This window comes from Amia ocellicauda, chromosome 5 (genome assembly GCF_036373705.1).
Source record: "Amia ocellicauda isolate fAmiCal2 chromosome 5, fAmiCal2.hap1, whole genome shotgun sequence".
Lineage (NCBI taxonomy): Eukaryota > Metazoa > Chordata > Actinopteri > Amiiformes > Amiidae > Amia > Amia ocellicauda.
In genome coordinates, this window is record NC_089854.1 from 1960402 (window position 1) to 1973668 (window position 13267).

Here is a 13267-nt window from a genome sequence, read left to right on the forward strand (position 1 = left end):
TTCTTTCTCTGGATGCATGCATAACACGGTGCCTCCTCACATCGCTCCTCTCAGGAACGATACAGATACAAAGAAAACATCAGCCATGAGGCACTTTTTCAGCTATAAGCCGCACATTTTTTAATAAACCAAAATTACAAGGGTAAGACCGAATACTGCATTCCAGATGTCGGCAACAAAACCGCAGCGTGAAGTTTTTACAAGGGAATTAAGTGCATAAAATTATTATTAATAATAATAATAATGAATGAAACCAGTTCCAGCGACGATGATCAAGTTTTTGAAGATAAGTTCCAGGCTGTCTGTGTGCAGTTTTGCACATTAAAAAGCATGCAAGGAAATGTCTGAAACAAGTTTAGTCCTGCGTCAGAACAGATCAAAATACAGGTGATGCCTCGGGGTTTGAGGTTCAACACAAATCACGTTGCAGCTCAGGGAGGGGGTATCAGGGCTAGTGTGGGCCTGGGCTGTTCTCTTTCCCCCCCACTCCCGTGGAAGAGGGGTGGGGCTCCCTCTGGGACCAAAAACTTGGAAAACGAGAAAAACAAAGACATACGACCAGCGAACGTCTGCTTTCCTGCCCTCGATCTTAGAACTGAAGAACGGTCTGTGTCGATGCTGAAGGATGAGCTGGTGGTAGTGGTAGTGGGGGGGGGTTCGGTGGGTTGTCACATGTACACAGAGGTACTTGCACTGGCTCCTGGGGTCCCTCGGTCAGTACCAGAGTCCAGCAGAGCTGCTAGGCTGAAAATCCTTTTATCTCTCTATTGATCGTTTAATTTCTTAACCAGTTCCCAGTGGTGGGGTCGGCCAGTGAGAGAGAGCCATCGCACCATCTCTGAGGTTCGCAGGGTGCAGGGGCCAGGGCAGCGCTACTGGGCGGCTACCGCTGCTGCTGTTCGGTCCCTGGGATCCGGCGAGACGGGAGCAGGGCTCTGTGCCACCAAACCATGGGAGGATGCCCCTCCCTCAAGCCAGAGGAAGGACCGTGTCTGCAGTCGGCAGCTGCAGGTATTAGTGCCCAGTCAGAGTGGAGGAGTGTGTGAGAGGGTGAGGGTGTATGAGGCCTGATCCTTATCTGGCACGTGCTTGGGTTTGGGCCACAGGAGTGAGTGAGGGCTCATTATTTGTCACTTGTTCTCACTATGGGATCTCACTCCACACAGACGGACCACGGTTTCTGTGAACGAAACCAAATAAATAGCCAACAATATAGGCTATGAAGCCCAATGGCCAAAAGTGTCTCATTAACATGACTTTAAACCTGGAGGTTTGTGTGCGTCCTCACCCCACAGCCCTGGGGTCCTGGATTGCACGTGTGTGCGGCACATCCCATCCTGTGTTTTTCAATGAAGAGGTGGCTGTGTTTTTTTCAGGGTTACAGGAGTTTGGTGGAGACATATATTCCACAGTATTCACCCCCCAGTGCCACCATTCAAAAACTTGCCAGAGTCCTCCATCTTACCTAACAATGCACAGCAACATGGAGACCTGTGGAAAAAGCACAGAGCGAGCGGCACTTCTGCATTCCCCACACATGCCCGACACAATCAAGTCGCAAAAAAAAGACAAGCTGCGAAGAAATGCAGAGAATACTTATTTCTTGCTCTCGTTTTGGCACGTGTGATGCATATCGCACATTGTACTTTGCATAATGCTTAACGGCATGCAAAAAGAACCTTCTTGTCAGGATTAATTTGATCAACACTTGAATACAAAAATAAATCTGCTTTAGATGATTTTCCTTAACATATATACATAAAAAAAATGATTTTCTGTCGACAAACGTATGGAAAACAACATAAGGTGTACCTTAATTACAATAACGAGAAATCTATACACTTTGATCTGATGTCAGAGCTGTCATCGTGTCCACTGGTAATTAAAAACAAAACAAAACAAAAAAAAAAAGCAGACACCCTTGATTGTGGAATGGGAAATCGACGAAGGAATAAATAAACCTCGGATAAGTTAGTGAGCCGGGGGAGGTATGGACAGTTCAGGTGAAAGGCGCAGGTCTTTGAGTCCTTCTGCAGTGTGCTGATGGCTTCAGGTAAACTGGTTTCCTTTTTCACGTTGTCTCCTCCTCCCTTCCCAGGGGTGACAGGCCGTGTTCCATCTCTCTCCATGTCCCTCGCTCTCTATCGTTCTGTGTATCTCTATTTCAGACTGTCTTCAGACTGTGGCTCCTCCACCTTGGCTGTTTTACTTGGAGAACCTGTAGAAGATCACAATCCACGGCGTCAGGCATTTTGGGGCGAGGTGTCCTGTGTGTGTGTTCTGTGTTGTGAGCTGTCCTGTGCGTGCAGTGTGAGGGTGCCTTGTGTACGTGTGTGAGTATGTATACTCATCTGTGAGATGTCCCGTGTGTATCTGTGCACTGCGCTGTGTGTGTGGGTGGGAGTGGGTTCTGCTTGTGTGTACTGGCCGTGCGTCGAGGCCGGCTGAACTGCTGATCCGTACCTGATCCGAGGTGGATCCTGTGCATGCGGTGAAAGAACAGGAGGCCGAAGAACAGTGAGAAGCCCAGGCAGCCGATGATCATCCCACACAACAGGAAACTGTAGCTGCCCTCACTGTGGATGATCTGGGGGCACAGTCGGGCAGGGCAGGGGTTAAATGGGATAGAGCAGGCAGTACCAAAGATCTGAGAGACAGATATCAATACAAGTCTCTGTTGCCACAGCTATAATTATGCCTATAATGAGACTAATAATAATATGCATACGTACAGATCCGACCAGAACCTGGAGAACCATCTCGCCCAGCCCCGCGCTGGTGACCAGGACTGTGGTGGCGCACCCTGCGTGAGAGAGATTCGCTCTCGTTACTCCTGACCTGCACATGGTCCTATGTGGCTCTGTCACAGGATACAATCAGACTGCCCCGTATCTCTGTCCCTCTCCCTGCCCACCAAACCCCGCTCTTCGGTCCCTCGCCCTCTCTCTCCCGCTCCCCGTCTCTCATTCTCCCCCATTCACTCTCTCTACTAATTCTCCTCCTCTCTCTTTCCCCCTCTCTCTCTCTCTCCCTCCCTTTTCCCCTGCTCTCCCGCTCCCCCTCTCCCCAGATGTCATGAGTGGCCGGCTGGTACCTTGGTAGTCCAGGATGTCCTCGGTGAAGGCCAGCATGCTGGGGAAGATGCTGCTGAGGAACAGGCCCAGCAGACAGGTGCCGACGAACAGGAAGACACTGCTGGCATAGAAAATGAGAAGCAGCAGCACGGTGATGATCACGCCGGCCTGTGGAGCCAAGGGGTACAGCGTTAGTCCCGGGAAACAGACAGTGATGAGCATGACGGCTGGAAACAGGTCCAGCGTGCAGCAGCCTACACTTAAGACACTTGGACAGAAAAACATACATGCATGAAAAGGGTCACCTGATCTTAAAATGTTTTATGTAGCTGAGGAGGAGGAAGAGTTGGAGACGGAGGAGGAGGAGGAAGAAAAGGGAGAGGGGGAGGAGGAGGAACTGAACGGGGCAAAATAGAAGAGAAGGTGGAGGAGGAAGAGGATTATGGTTACGGGCTGCCAGCCTCACCAGATTGAGCAGCAGCAGACGGACGGGCGGAAAGCGGTAGGACAGGGGGATGGACACCAGCCGGCCTACAGTGATGGAGGCCCAGAACACACTGGCCAGGTACCCGGCGGTCTTGTGCGGTAAATCCATGGGCGGAGCCACGGCGTAGGTGTACACGAACCCGGAGTACGCCCCCTGCGGGAGAGACCGGCAACGGCAACTTGACAAGGTTTCATTTCATGACCGTTTCATTTTTTCTGTTTGTTTTTGGTTTTATCCTGCCTACCAAGGGAGGCAGCCATTTTAAAATCTGGGATATGCGTGTGTGTCTATGTAGAGCGATGCAGGTTTTAAATGGTGGCTGTCCACAGTCTGGCACCAGTACATGGAAGTGGGACGCAATAATAACCGAGCCTCCAGAGGACACTCACCACGATGCCGTCGGTCATGAACAGCACCATCCCGCCCAGGAGGTGGATGCCGAAGAAGGAGAGTGGTGCCCCACGGAGCGTCTCGCTGTGGCAGCAGCTGAACAGGTCGCCGTGCTCTGGGGAGCACAGGGGGGATGATTTGAGACTTCAGAGAGAGAGGGCACAGTACCCATCACAGTAATAACAATCCAATAATAATCCACATTCAAGTTCAGGAATCACCAGCTGCTGCCCTACCCTGGTGTGTGTGTGTGTGTGTGTGAGTGCTTGTGTGGGGGAGGGCCCGGGGGATGTCCCCTGCAGTACCTCCAGAGTCAGGGTCTTTGGTGGTGACCGCCATCACATCCTCCCCCTGAGTCTCCATGGCCAGCTCGTCTCTCTCCAGCAGCGGAGGGCTCCCGCCGGCCAAGCACGGCACCAGCCTCTCCCGGTACATCAGGGCGAACACCGCGATCGGCACCGGCAACTGGGAGGAGGAGGTGAGTGACAAACACGCCGTTTACAAAAACCACCCGCTGTCATTTCTTACTGCTGTTCTATTTTTCCTGGTGGCGGGGTGGTTCCAATAAAAAATAAAATTTCCAAGAAAATTTCAGTTTCTATGGAAATAAACATTTGGTTAAAATCTGCTCGCCCGCTTGCTGCCGACAGTGCCTGGCCGGCTGTGCGTCTGTTGTGGCCGCGCCGTGTGAGGCAGACAATTTGGGCTGTGATGCAAACCACCACAGTTTGCTTTTAAATCATTTGCCTTGATCATTAATTTGAAAATCTTCTAACCACCCCCCCACCCCCAACCGCCCCCAGTGTCCCTTAAAACTCAGTCGGTGTTCTGTTAGGAAGCCCCAGGATTTATATACATATATACACACACATTCTCACATATCTTAAAAGACTCCAGGGCCGCATCATCGCCAGCACAAAATGATTCACGAGAATCCTCGATTTCTCAATCAAACCGGCAGCCAGGTTGGATGGTGCATTGCGGCAGCCACAGAAACCCCCCCCTCATTCGAAGGTACTGCCTCAGCCTTCGGTTTCAGCAAACACCTACACAGTCTGCGCTGCCGCTGCGCCAGGGCTGCTCTCTCTGGGATGTGAACTGCAAGGAGCTCTTCCCCACCTGCAGCGGCAGAGCAGCCCAGAGAGCCGACACGCTTCATAATCCTCGAGACAGCGGACCTGGCTCCTGGACAGCAGAGCCGTGGCAGAAGCATAAAGCCTACCTCCTTTCTTGTCTCCAGTCCAAAAGAGTAAAGGTATTATTCTCACTACTACAGTGGTCCTCTCCATTGTGAACTAACACAAACGCACATTACATCTGAGATGAATGAAAAGTAGGGGAGCGTAATCTTTTTTAACTGAAGGAGGTGAAAGTTCAGATTTGGCCTTCCCTCGGGACTGTGCTGACAAACACTGACGGGGCCGATTTAACCAGCTACATCCCGGTACGTTGGGTCATACAATATTCAGGAGCAGCCGCCACTTATTCCATTGGGTAAATACCCCCCAGGGAATTTATTTCTGTTATGTTGCATTTCCTTGCACTTACTGCCTCAGGCCTGGATGTCAGGATCTGGTGACACAGATTGCTACTGTTTGGGGAGAGAGGATAGCAGAGGGAGTGAGGAAGAGGAGGAGGGTGAGAGTTGAGAGGGGAGAAGTGGATAGCGGGCGAGAGGGAGAGGGAGAGGGAGAGGCAGGAGAGAGATGCAAGCAAGACAGCAGGAGATGGAGAAAAAGAAGAGGCAAAAAAGAGGGCAGGGAAAGAACCAGGAAAGGAGGAAAAAGGAGCTCAATCAAGGTGGGAATGAAAGGAGGGGGGAGAAAGGATGAAGGGAGTTAAGGAAGAGGGGAAAAGGATTCGAAAGAGAGAGAGAAGGGGATTGCCTCACATTGATCAGCGCCATGATCCAAAAGGCGTAGGAGACCTGTGTGACGACCTCCCCCTCCACGGGCAGGTGGTAGTGGGACAGGTTGTGCAGGGGTGTGCCGGCCAGCGCGTTCCTCAGGTGGTGCATGATCTCGGTGGAGTTCTCCGTGCCGTTTCCCACCACGCAGTTGGTGTCCGAGAGGAATGGGTCCGCGATCAGGGGGCTGACCAGGGCCCCGAAGCCAATGAAGAAATGCAGGGCCTGTGGGAATTGGGCAGATTTTGTCAGATTCCTGTTCGTTCTGATGAAGGCTGGGAGAAATGCTGGCAATATTTTTAATCATAATTACATGGGTCAATTCTTTGTTGGAATAGTTGTGACATGGGTCGCTGACCGATTAACACCCATGTGACAGAAACAAGGATGCTGCCCGATTGATCCCCAGCTCAGTATGTTATTCTTCTGGACAGATGAATATAGAACCCAATCAAACTTATTACTCGATTGGAGCTGGTCACTTTTGTGATTTGTGCCCAACTCCGTTTCAGACGGTTTATAAAAGCACATCATGGGAGAGGTGAGGCCGGAGGGAGGACCAGCCACTGACCTGCAGGAAGACGGCAGAGTCCTTCTGGTAGATCTTGACCAGTTGGATGTTGGCGATGGTGTCAATGACGCCCATGGCCAGTCCAGCCACGGCCATGGCCACGGCGAGGAGCAGGACATTGTGGCAAAGAGGGATGATGGCAAACACCATGGAGATCAGGAGGGTGGAGGTGAAGAGCGCGGACAGGGCGCAGAACAGCCTGCGGGGGAGAGGAAGAGAGGGGCCTCGTCACAGCTGGGAGGGGCGAGTGAGAGGCAGCACTGGAATCAAGAGCCCTCAGTAACTTTTCAAAAGAATGCCCTTCTGTTCTTTCTTTTTCTTTTTTCCACATCAGGTGAGTTACACACCTGAAAAGGCAGATTGGGAAGTCTTTAATTTATCCAATCAGGGCGGGGACAAGAGGACACACCGAGGCAGTCAACGGCATCACTGCCGCTGCCAAGACACTGTTGTTTTTTTGTTTTTTTTCTTCCCTTCCAGGCACACCTCCATGGTGTAATATTTACTCTCTCTTATAAACATATTGATTCTTTAACCTCAAATGCATTTTTAATATATCAATTTGTTCGCTTTTCTTTCTTTTTTTTATTAATCAAAAGGCACTTGTGTGTCGGACAAATGTGTGTATATCGTAACTTTGTTGTTTTATCAGCCTGTCTTTAATTAAATAATTACCAGGCCAAGCACTCATGGGACCACAGACAAACTTCTCTGTTTAGTTTCCTCCCAGAGGGCAGTCCTCAGACAGCAGCTCCATATCAGGAGGCCTTAATCCTAGACCCACAGAGATGTATTTTCTCCTATATCAGTGTTTCATCCTGAAGGAGATTTTGTTTCTCTCTCCTCAGTTTACTTTTACCTTTTGTATTCACAGCAGTCTTGTATTGTTGTTTTAATGTGTAACGCACACTGTGGCAACTTTGCAAAGGGCGCTACACCAAATAAAAAATGTTTGAAATGATTGATAAGTTGAATCACACTGTCCATACCAGCTACAGAGCTCCTGTGACCACATTATCTACTGGAGACGGTTTCCAGGCCAGAGCTGTGCACTCAATTTGACCATCAATACTGAAGCAAACAACAAACAAAGCCAACAACAACACAGAAAACAATGGATATCTACTTCATGCTTTTCACAGAAGGAGGAAGGGAATAAGTGTGTATGTGGGGGTGGGGAATTGAGAACAAGCCACCCTTTATCATACAACGCACACATTTCTACTGCACTTAGGAGGTCATTCTTTCCCCAAATTAGCGAAGACGATAAAACTCACGATGGCAAACAAGCGCTCCGGTTACTCAGCATCAGGTGACTGAATGTCAAGGTGAGAGGAATGTGAATGGGAGAACACACACACACACACACTTTCAACACAACACCCATACTCTCACACTTGTACACACACACGTTTGACTCTGGATAGGTCCCAAGCCCGAGGAGAGAGTTTGGAAGAGCCTGTGCCTTAAAAGTCAACCCCTCAGCTTCAGATTGTCACAGCTTGACCATTTCAGCTGTGAAAGGATAAGCCCTTGTTGAACTTTATTGCAGATTTTACAGGCTGTTCCGGATCCTGACGCTCTGCCTGCCAGGTGTGCTGACAGCTGACCTTTGGATTATGGCCGGAACGCAGGGTGTAGGTAACTCTCATCTACATTTGTCACACGCTGGTGGGGGGCACAAGCAAAGTGGCTTCTGCTGTTGGGTGTCTTTTGCAACTTAAACATAATCCAATTAATCTTGATCTCCCTGCATCAAGGGCCTGTGTTCAGTAAACCCATGAGGCATTGTGGGTAATTAATAAATCCCATCTGATCCAGAGGTTACAGAAGTTGTACACCCCCACATCTGGACCTGCCAACCAGTGGACATTAAAAGGCACTCTATAAAAAGTCCAATTGATTTGTGTTGCATGTCTTGCAATAGAAGCATCATTCCCTTCTTCCTTCCTTCCTCACTGGGGAGATGCACACTTGACCAGCACCTTCAATCCACATTTCACTTCAGTCTCCTTCATAGTTTCCATTTTTGGGATGTTAATATAAACGGTTCAGTTGTGAAATGGGGAGAGAGGGCTTCATAACTGTAGAGCTTTTTAATTATTTTTACCCCACATACCAAGGCCCTTCAGACATCACTAACTCTGAGACAGTTTCTGTGCCAGTGTTCGGTGCTTTAATGAGCATATTCAAAATCACACCCGAGGGTGACATCCCGTGGCTCTGGGCTAATTGTGTTTTAACCCCCGGTGCCAATTTAGAGAGACATGTATATTATGAACAGCAATCAGAGACCCGACATTAAGGCCTTAAATTGATTTACTAATTAAAGCCGAGGTGGCAGGATCTGAATTACAGACGGCTTTATTATAACCGGTGTGTATGAAATGGCTGAAAAACAATAAGGGGACAGTATAATAGTTTGTTTAATTTGTGTTCACCAGTAAATCGTCTGGTTCGGAGAGTGATATGTTTCTCGCTTTTAAAACCGTCCATGTCTGCCAAAGAGACGGAAGGCGATACATGAGGCCTCGTAATTCAGACAGGGTTTCAAAAAATGTAAGGAGAAAAACTAAAGCAGGTCAGCTGTGTTTCTTTGTGGTTGCACTCACTGCATTATTGTGCGTCTCTGTAGCGGGGAAAAGGCTGTGGGCTTTTATTACTGCTGATAGTGTGAGAGTCAGAAGGTCAATTTGAATACTCTGTTCGTTTATCTCGGGCAGCGTTTACCCACCATTTGCCTATGTAGTCTGTCAGTCAGTCGGTCTGTGGGAACTGAAAAGGCTGCTTGTTTCCACAGCCCGTCAGAAGCCCGGAGCCTGGCCTAGCCTCTTCACACTTCCCAAGCTGCTGGGATCACACGCGTTCAGCATCGCCTAATGCCCCCAGACAGAGAAGGAAAACGCACATCTGTCTTGGTCCATATTGTGGGACATCTACTCTAATCAGGGTCATGACAGTCATGATGGCCATATGATACTAGCCTGAGGGAAAAACAAGCATAATAAAATAGCCTCTAATAATGAAGTTACACTAGTGGATCTGTTCCCAGCCACTGAATTAACACACACACACATCCTGCAGCTTCTAATTTGTCTGGATTGCTACGGTCATTACCGAGGAGCTTCCAGTGCTTTCTGCACAACAAGTACGGTCACTGGGAGATAGGGACAGCCCATGGCAATCACATGGTATCCAGCAACACCTTGCCAAGGAATTAACTTGAACTGGACGCGTTTAAGAGTGCCAAACTTTAACGGCATTTGAAAAGCAAACGTCAACATGCCCTGGGTTGTTACAAGGTGAAGCTGTGACGTGTTTGAAGGACATCTGGTTTGAATAAGAAAAAACGAACAGTGTGGGACAAGTTCAGCACCGGCAGGGACGCAGTGGTCTGTAAGGACTGTGACAGTGAAGGCTGGCACGGTGCGCATCGGCTCCGATACAGAAGAGCTCATTCTCACTGCGTTCAGTGTCTGTTCCCAAGCACCACAATAACGGACCCCCTCCTCAGTCCAAAACGCAAGGACGCCTGCGTAGTATTTTTCCACCAGCGTGCAGATTTCAATTACACTGCGGTGCTGCCCGCGGATCCGGCCGGCTGCGAGATGAAACGTAGCAATTGTGCAGCTAATGGAAACGGTGTTTCAGTATTGCGCTTTGGAACTAAATGTAATGTGATGTCGTCGTAAGCCCCACCGCCCCCCCAAACACACACGCTGCAAACATGCAATACCCAACTAAAGTAGCTCAGTACAATGGTATGCCAGTATGATCCTAATACAAGCAGGCTGCTTCAGAAAGACTCCGTGCGTGAACTGTCCATCACACCGTCACTCTCTGCCTTGATCTCCCTTTTTCTTCTTTACGCATCCACCACTAAATAAAGAGTGACGATGGTTATTAAAATGAAAACTACCTGTATGGGGTCTAATTAGGTGGATAGACACATCAATGAATAACCCGATACATAAAGATAAACGACTGCAGGGGGAGTATCGTATCCTGGGAAGCATAGTGACCACAGCGGCTCCACTCACGTTTTCTTGAAGACGCCGCCGATGGAGCTGCCCAGCAGCAGGCAGAACTGCTGCGAGAAGAAGACCCAGGTGATCTCCTGCAGGGTGGACTGCGTCTGGCAGCGCAGGTCCAGGATGGTGGGACCCAGGAAGGCGATGCACAGCCCGAAGCTGAAGAAGACGCTCCAGTAGGTCAGCGTGGGCTGCAGGTTGCGCCGGAGCAGCGTCCACAGGCGCTCGTCCCACATCGCGCGTCCGGGGAGCCTCTGTGCTCGTCTAAGGGGGTATCTGAAGTCCAGCAAAACCAGACGCACATAGAGGTGTTTCGGCAGCTGATGAGCAGACGCAGGAGAGCTGTGTGTGTGTGTATCAGTGTGTGTGAACCGCAGCCGCTCACCAATCTACCGCAGGTTTCCCTTGCGCTTCACTCTGTAGGCGGATATTTCTGTTTTACGCTTTCGTCAAGTTGGAGCAACTTTAGACCCTCCTCCTCCTCCTCCTCCTCTTCCTCGTCTTGCTCCAGCTGTGTCCGCGGCGCAGTGAGGCGAGGTGCGCTGGGACTCCGGCTCAGCCCAGTGCGCGCAGCGGTGCGTCGGGCGCAGGGGCAGCATTTAAAGCACTGCCTGTCTCGGCAGTGCCCTCCCCTTTGGATGACTACGCTGGTAAAACTGTTGTCCTCGAAAGTTAATGCTTAAATACGGCGACTCATTCACTGTTAAACCGGATCTGTTTTTTTCCTTCTCAATCGTAAATGATCTTCTACCGGATGGTTTTATTTGGGGAGACTCTGTGCGATTGACACCTTTTCTCAAGGGCCCTTCATGTAGCCAGTGGTTAATCTATACCGAAGTTAATACAGTAGCACTATCATTGTTTTTGCATCCAACGGGAAAGAAAATGAGATGCCATTCAGAATAAATGCAATTAAAAACCGTTAAGATCAGATGCCAAGACAGTACAAGTGTGTTGCACTGAATGTAACTGTATTAGAAGCAAGACAAGAAACCTGTTTCTGTCGAGGTGTATGTGTTCCTTACGTGCCCAGGGCGTGTTCCCCAGATGCCCAAACTGAATATGTTTTATTGCTGCTCCCCAGATAGGTGATTTAATTCAAACCTGGGGCAATACGCCTACTTAATAACTGTATAATGCCAACTGAAACGTGGCGAAAGGGATGTGACTTCTTTCACTGAAGTCATTACTTTACAAAAGCTTTGTCATTTCCCTGTTCCCTCTGTGCTGAACAATGCCTCTCTTGTCATTTTCTGGTGAATTCCTTGCGCGTTATGGTTGGACTGGCTGGTATAGGTTTACAACTGGAGCTTTTACCCTCTCTCTCTCTCTCTCTCTCTCTCTCTCTCTCTGACCATGCTTGAGTTGGTAAATACCCCACAACACAGCGTCCACCCCCGCTCATAAAAGACCGCTGCAGTCATAGGCAGGGAGAAAAGCCGCAATTGTTCATTTCATTTTCGATGCACAACAGCGCCTATTGCATTTGAAGATAACGGGAGGTCCCACAGCCTGTCCGCAGAATACTGATCAACTGGACTGGCTGCTGGGAAATTTCCATTTGAGAAGAAAAAAAAGCACATCCTTTCTCCCTTTGCTTTTATCAGCAAAGCGTCTATCAGGCCTTGTGTGAGTGTAAGCATTGTGTGCAATCTAGGCACATATCTGCCACTTATTTACTCTGTACTACACACATTTTAAAAGAGACTAATGGTTGAGAGCGAGAGTTGGCATTGCTGTCAGAGTCTAAGGTTTGCTGTTGATCCACTTATATTGGGATTTTGTTTCTGTTGTTGTTGCTGTTGTTCACACTTAAAATAAATCATTAGAACTGTCGGCCACCCCAGTCTCTGTAGGTCAGCTTATTGCATGTGTTGTTCCCCCTGTAATAGTAGATTTTTTCAATGTTACAGCAAAGCTTTGTGTTTCCAAATTTGATGTGCTGTGTTGTATTCGTAAGAACATGAATCAACAAACAATAATACAACACCTCAGTTCTAATTCAAAACCAGCTTTGTGGAAAAAGTGTAAGCCATAATACAAGGTTTAAGGTTATAGATAGCTTCATAATTTATTTAATCTGTCATAGTTGTCATCGTTTTTGGCTCTTGCAGAAGTCACAATACATTCATTTTCAGTACAACCTCATAGAATAGAGAAATCACACAAAATGTTAAGTTTCACATATTTCATACAAAATCTAAATATACTGTATTTATAAAACATTTAGACATCATCTACAGTCTTATGAAACAGGGCCTTGTGTTTGCCATAAAACCCCCCTGAAAAGGTAAACTTTTAAAATACATATATTTATCCTTTAGTTACATTTACAGTATTTAAAATAGCTTTAAAATACTCATTTTTCAATGACCACAACAAATAAACAAATACAGACTTACACCATCTCCAGAGATGCTAGGATATATATATATATATATATATATATATATTTGTAATTATTCAAAATTATACATGATTGTTTTAAGATATATATTTTTATATATTATAAATTTAACTTAACATTTAACCCTTCATAAAAAGACCACAACATTTCCCTTCCAGGGTCTCAACAAAGAGTGAAAACAACATCTATAATATTTCTGTATCCCTCGGTCATTTCATACTTTTTTCTGACACTTGTAAAACTTAGAACAATCTACATTTTCTTTAAAATACAATAAATATTTTCCACTTGAGTTGGATACAAAAATATTTAGTGTACTGAAAAAAAGGCATATCAAAGCAAAGCAGAGCAAAGCAAAGCAGGGGTGAAATTCAAAGTAATGTTCAGACAGGTTTCTACAG

The 13267-nt window shown here is 47.8% G+C and overlaps 1 protein-coding gene across 2 annotated transcripts; it reads right to left on the bottom strand.

The window, feature by feature from the left end:
* Positions 1-91: 91 nt before the first annotated feature.
* Positions 92-11049, bottom strand: slc60a1a (solute carrier family 60 member 1a). Of its 2 annotated transcripts, XM_066703167.1 has the most exons (11): positions 10845-11049; positions 10469-10735; positions 6429-6627; positions 5843-6082; positions 4257-4416; positions 3951-4066; positions 3541-3714; positions 3095-3242; positions 2733-2803; positions 2464-2587; positions 92-2218 (listed from the first exon to the last, which is right to left on the bottom strand). In XM_066703167.1, the coding sequence occupies exons 2-11, from the start codon at positions 10693-10695 to the stop codon at positions 2160-2162; spliced, it is 1518 nt and encodes a 505-aa protein (XP_066559264.1). In that variant the 5' UTR covers positions 10696-10735; positions 10845-11049; the 3' UTR covers positions 92-2159. The 2 variants fall into 2 exon arrangements, with proteins under 2 accessions (XP_066559264.1, XP_066559263.1); XM_066703166.1 differs by having other exon boundaries at positions 10469-11049.
* Between the last annotated feature and the right edge of the window lie 2218 nt (positions 11050-13267).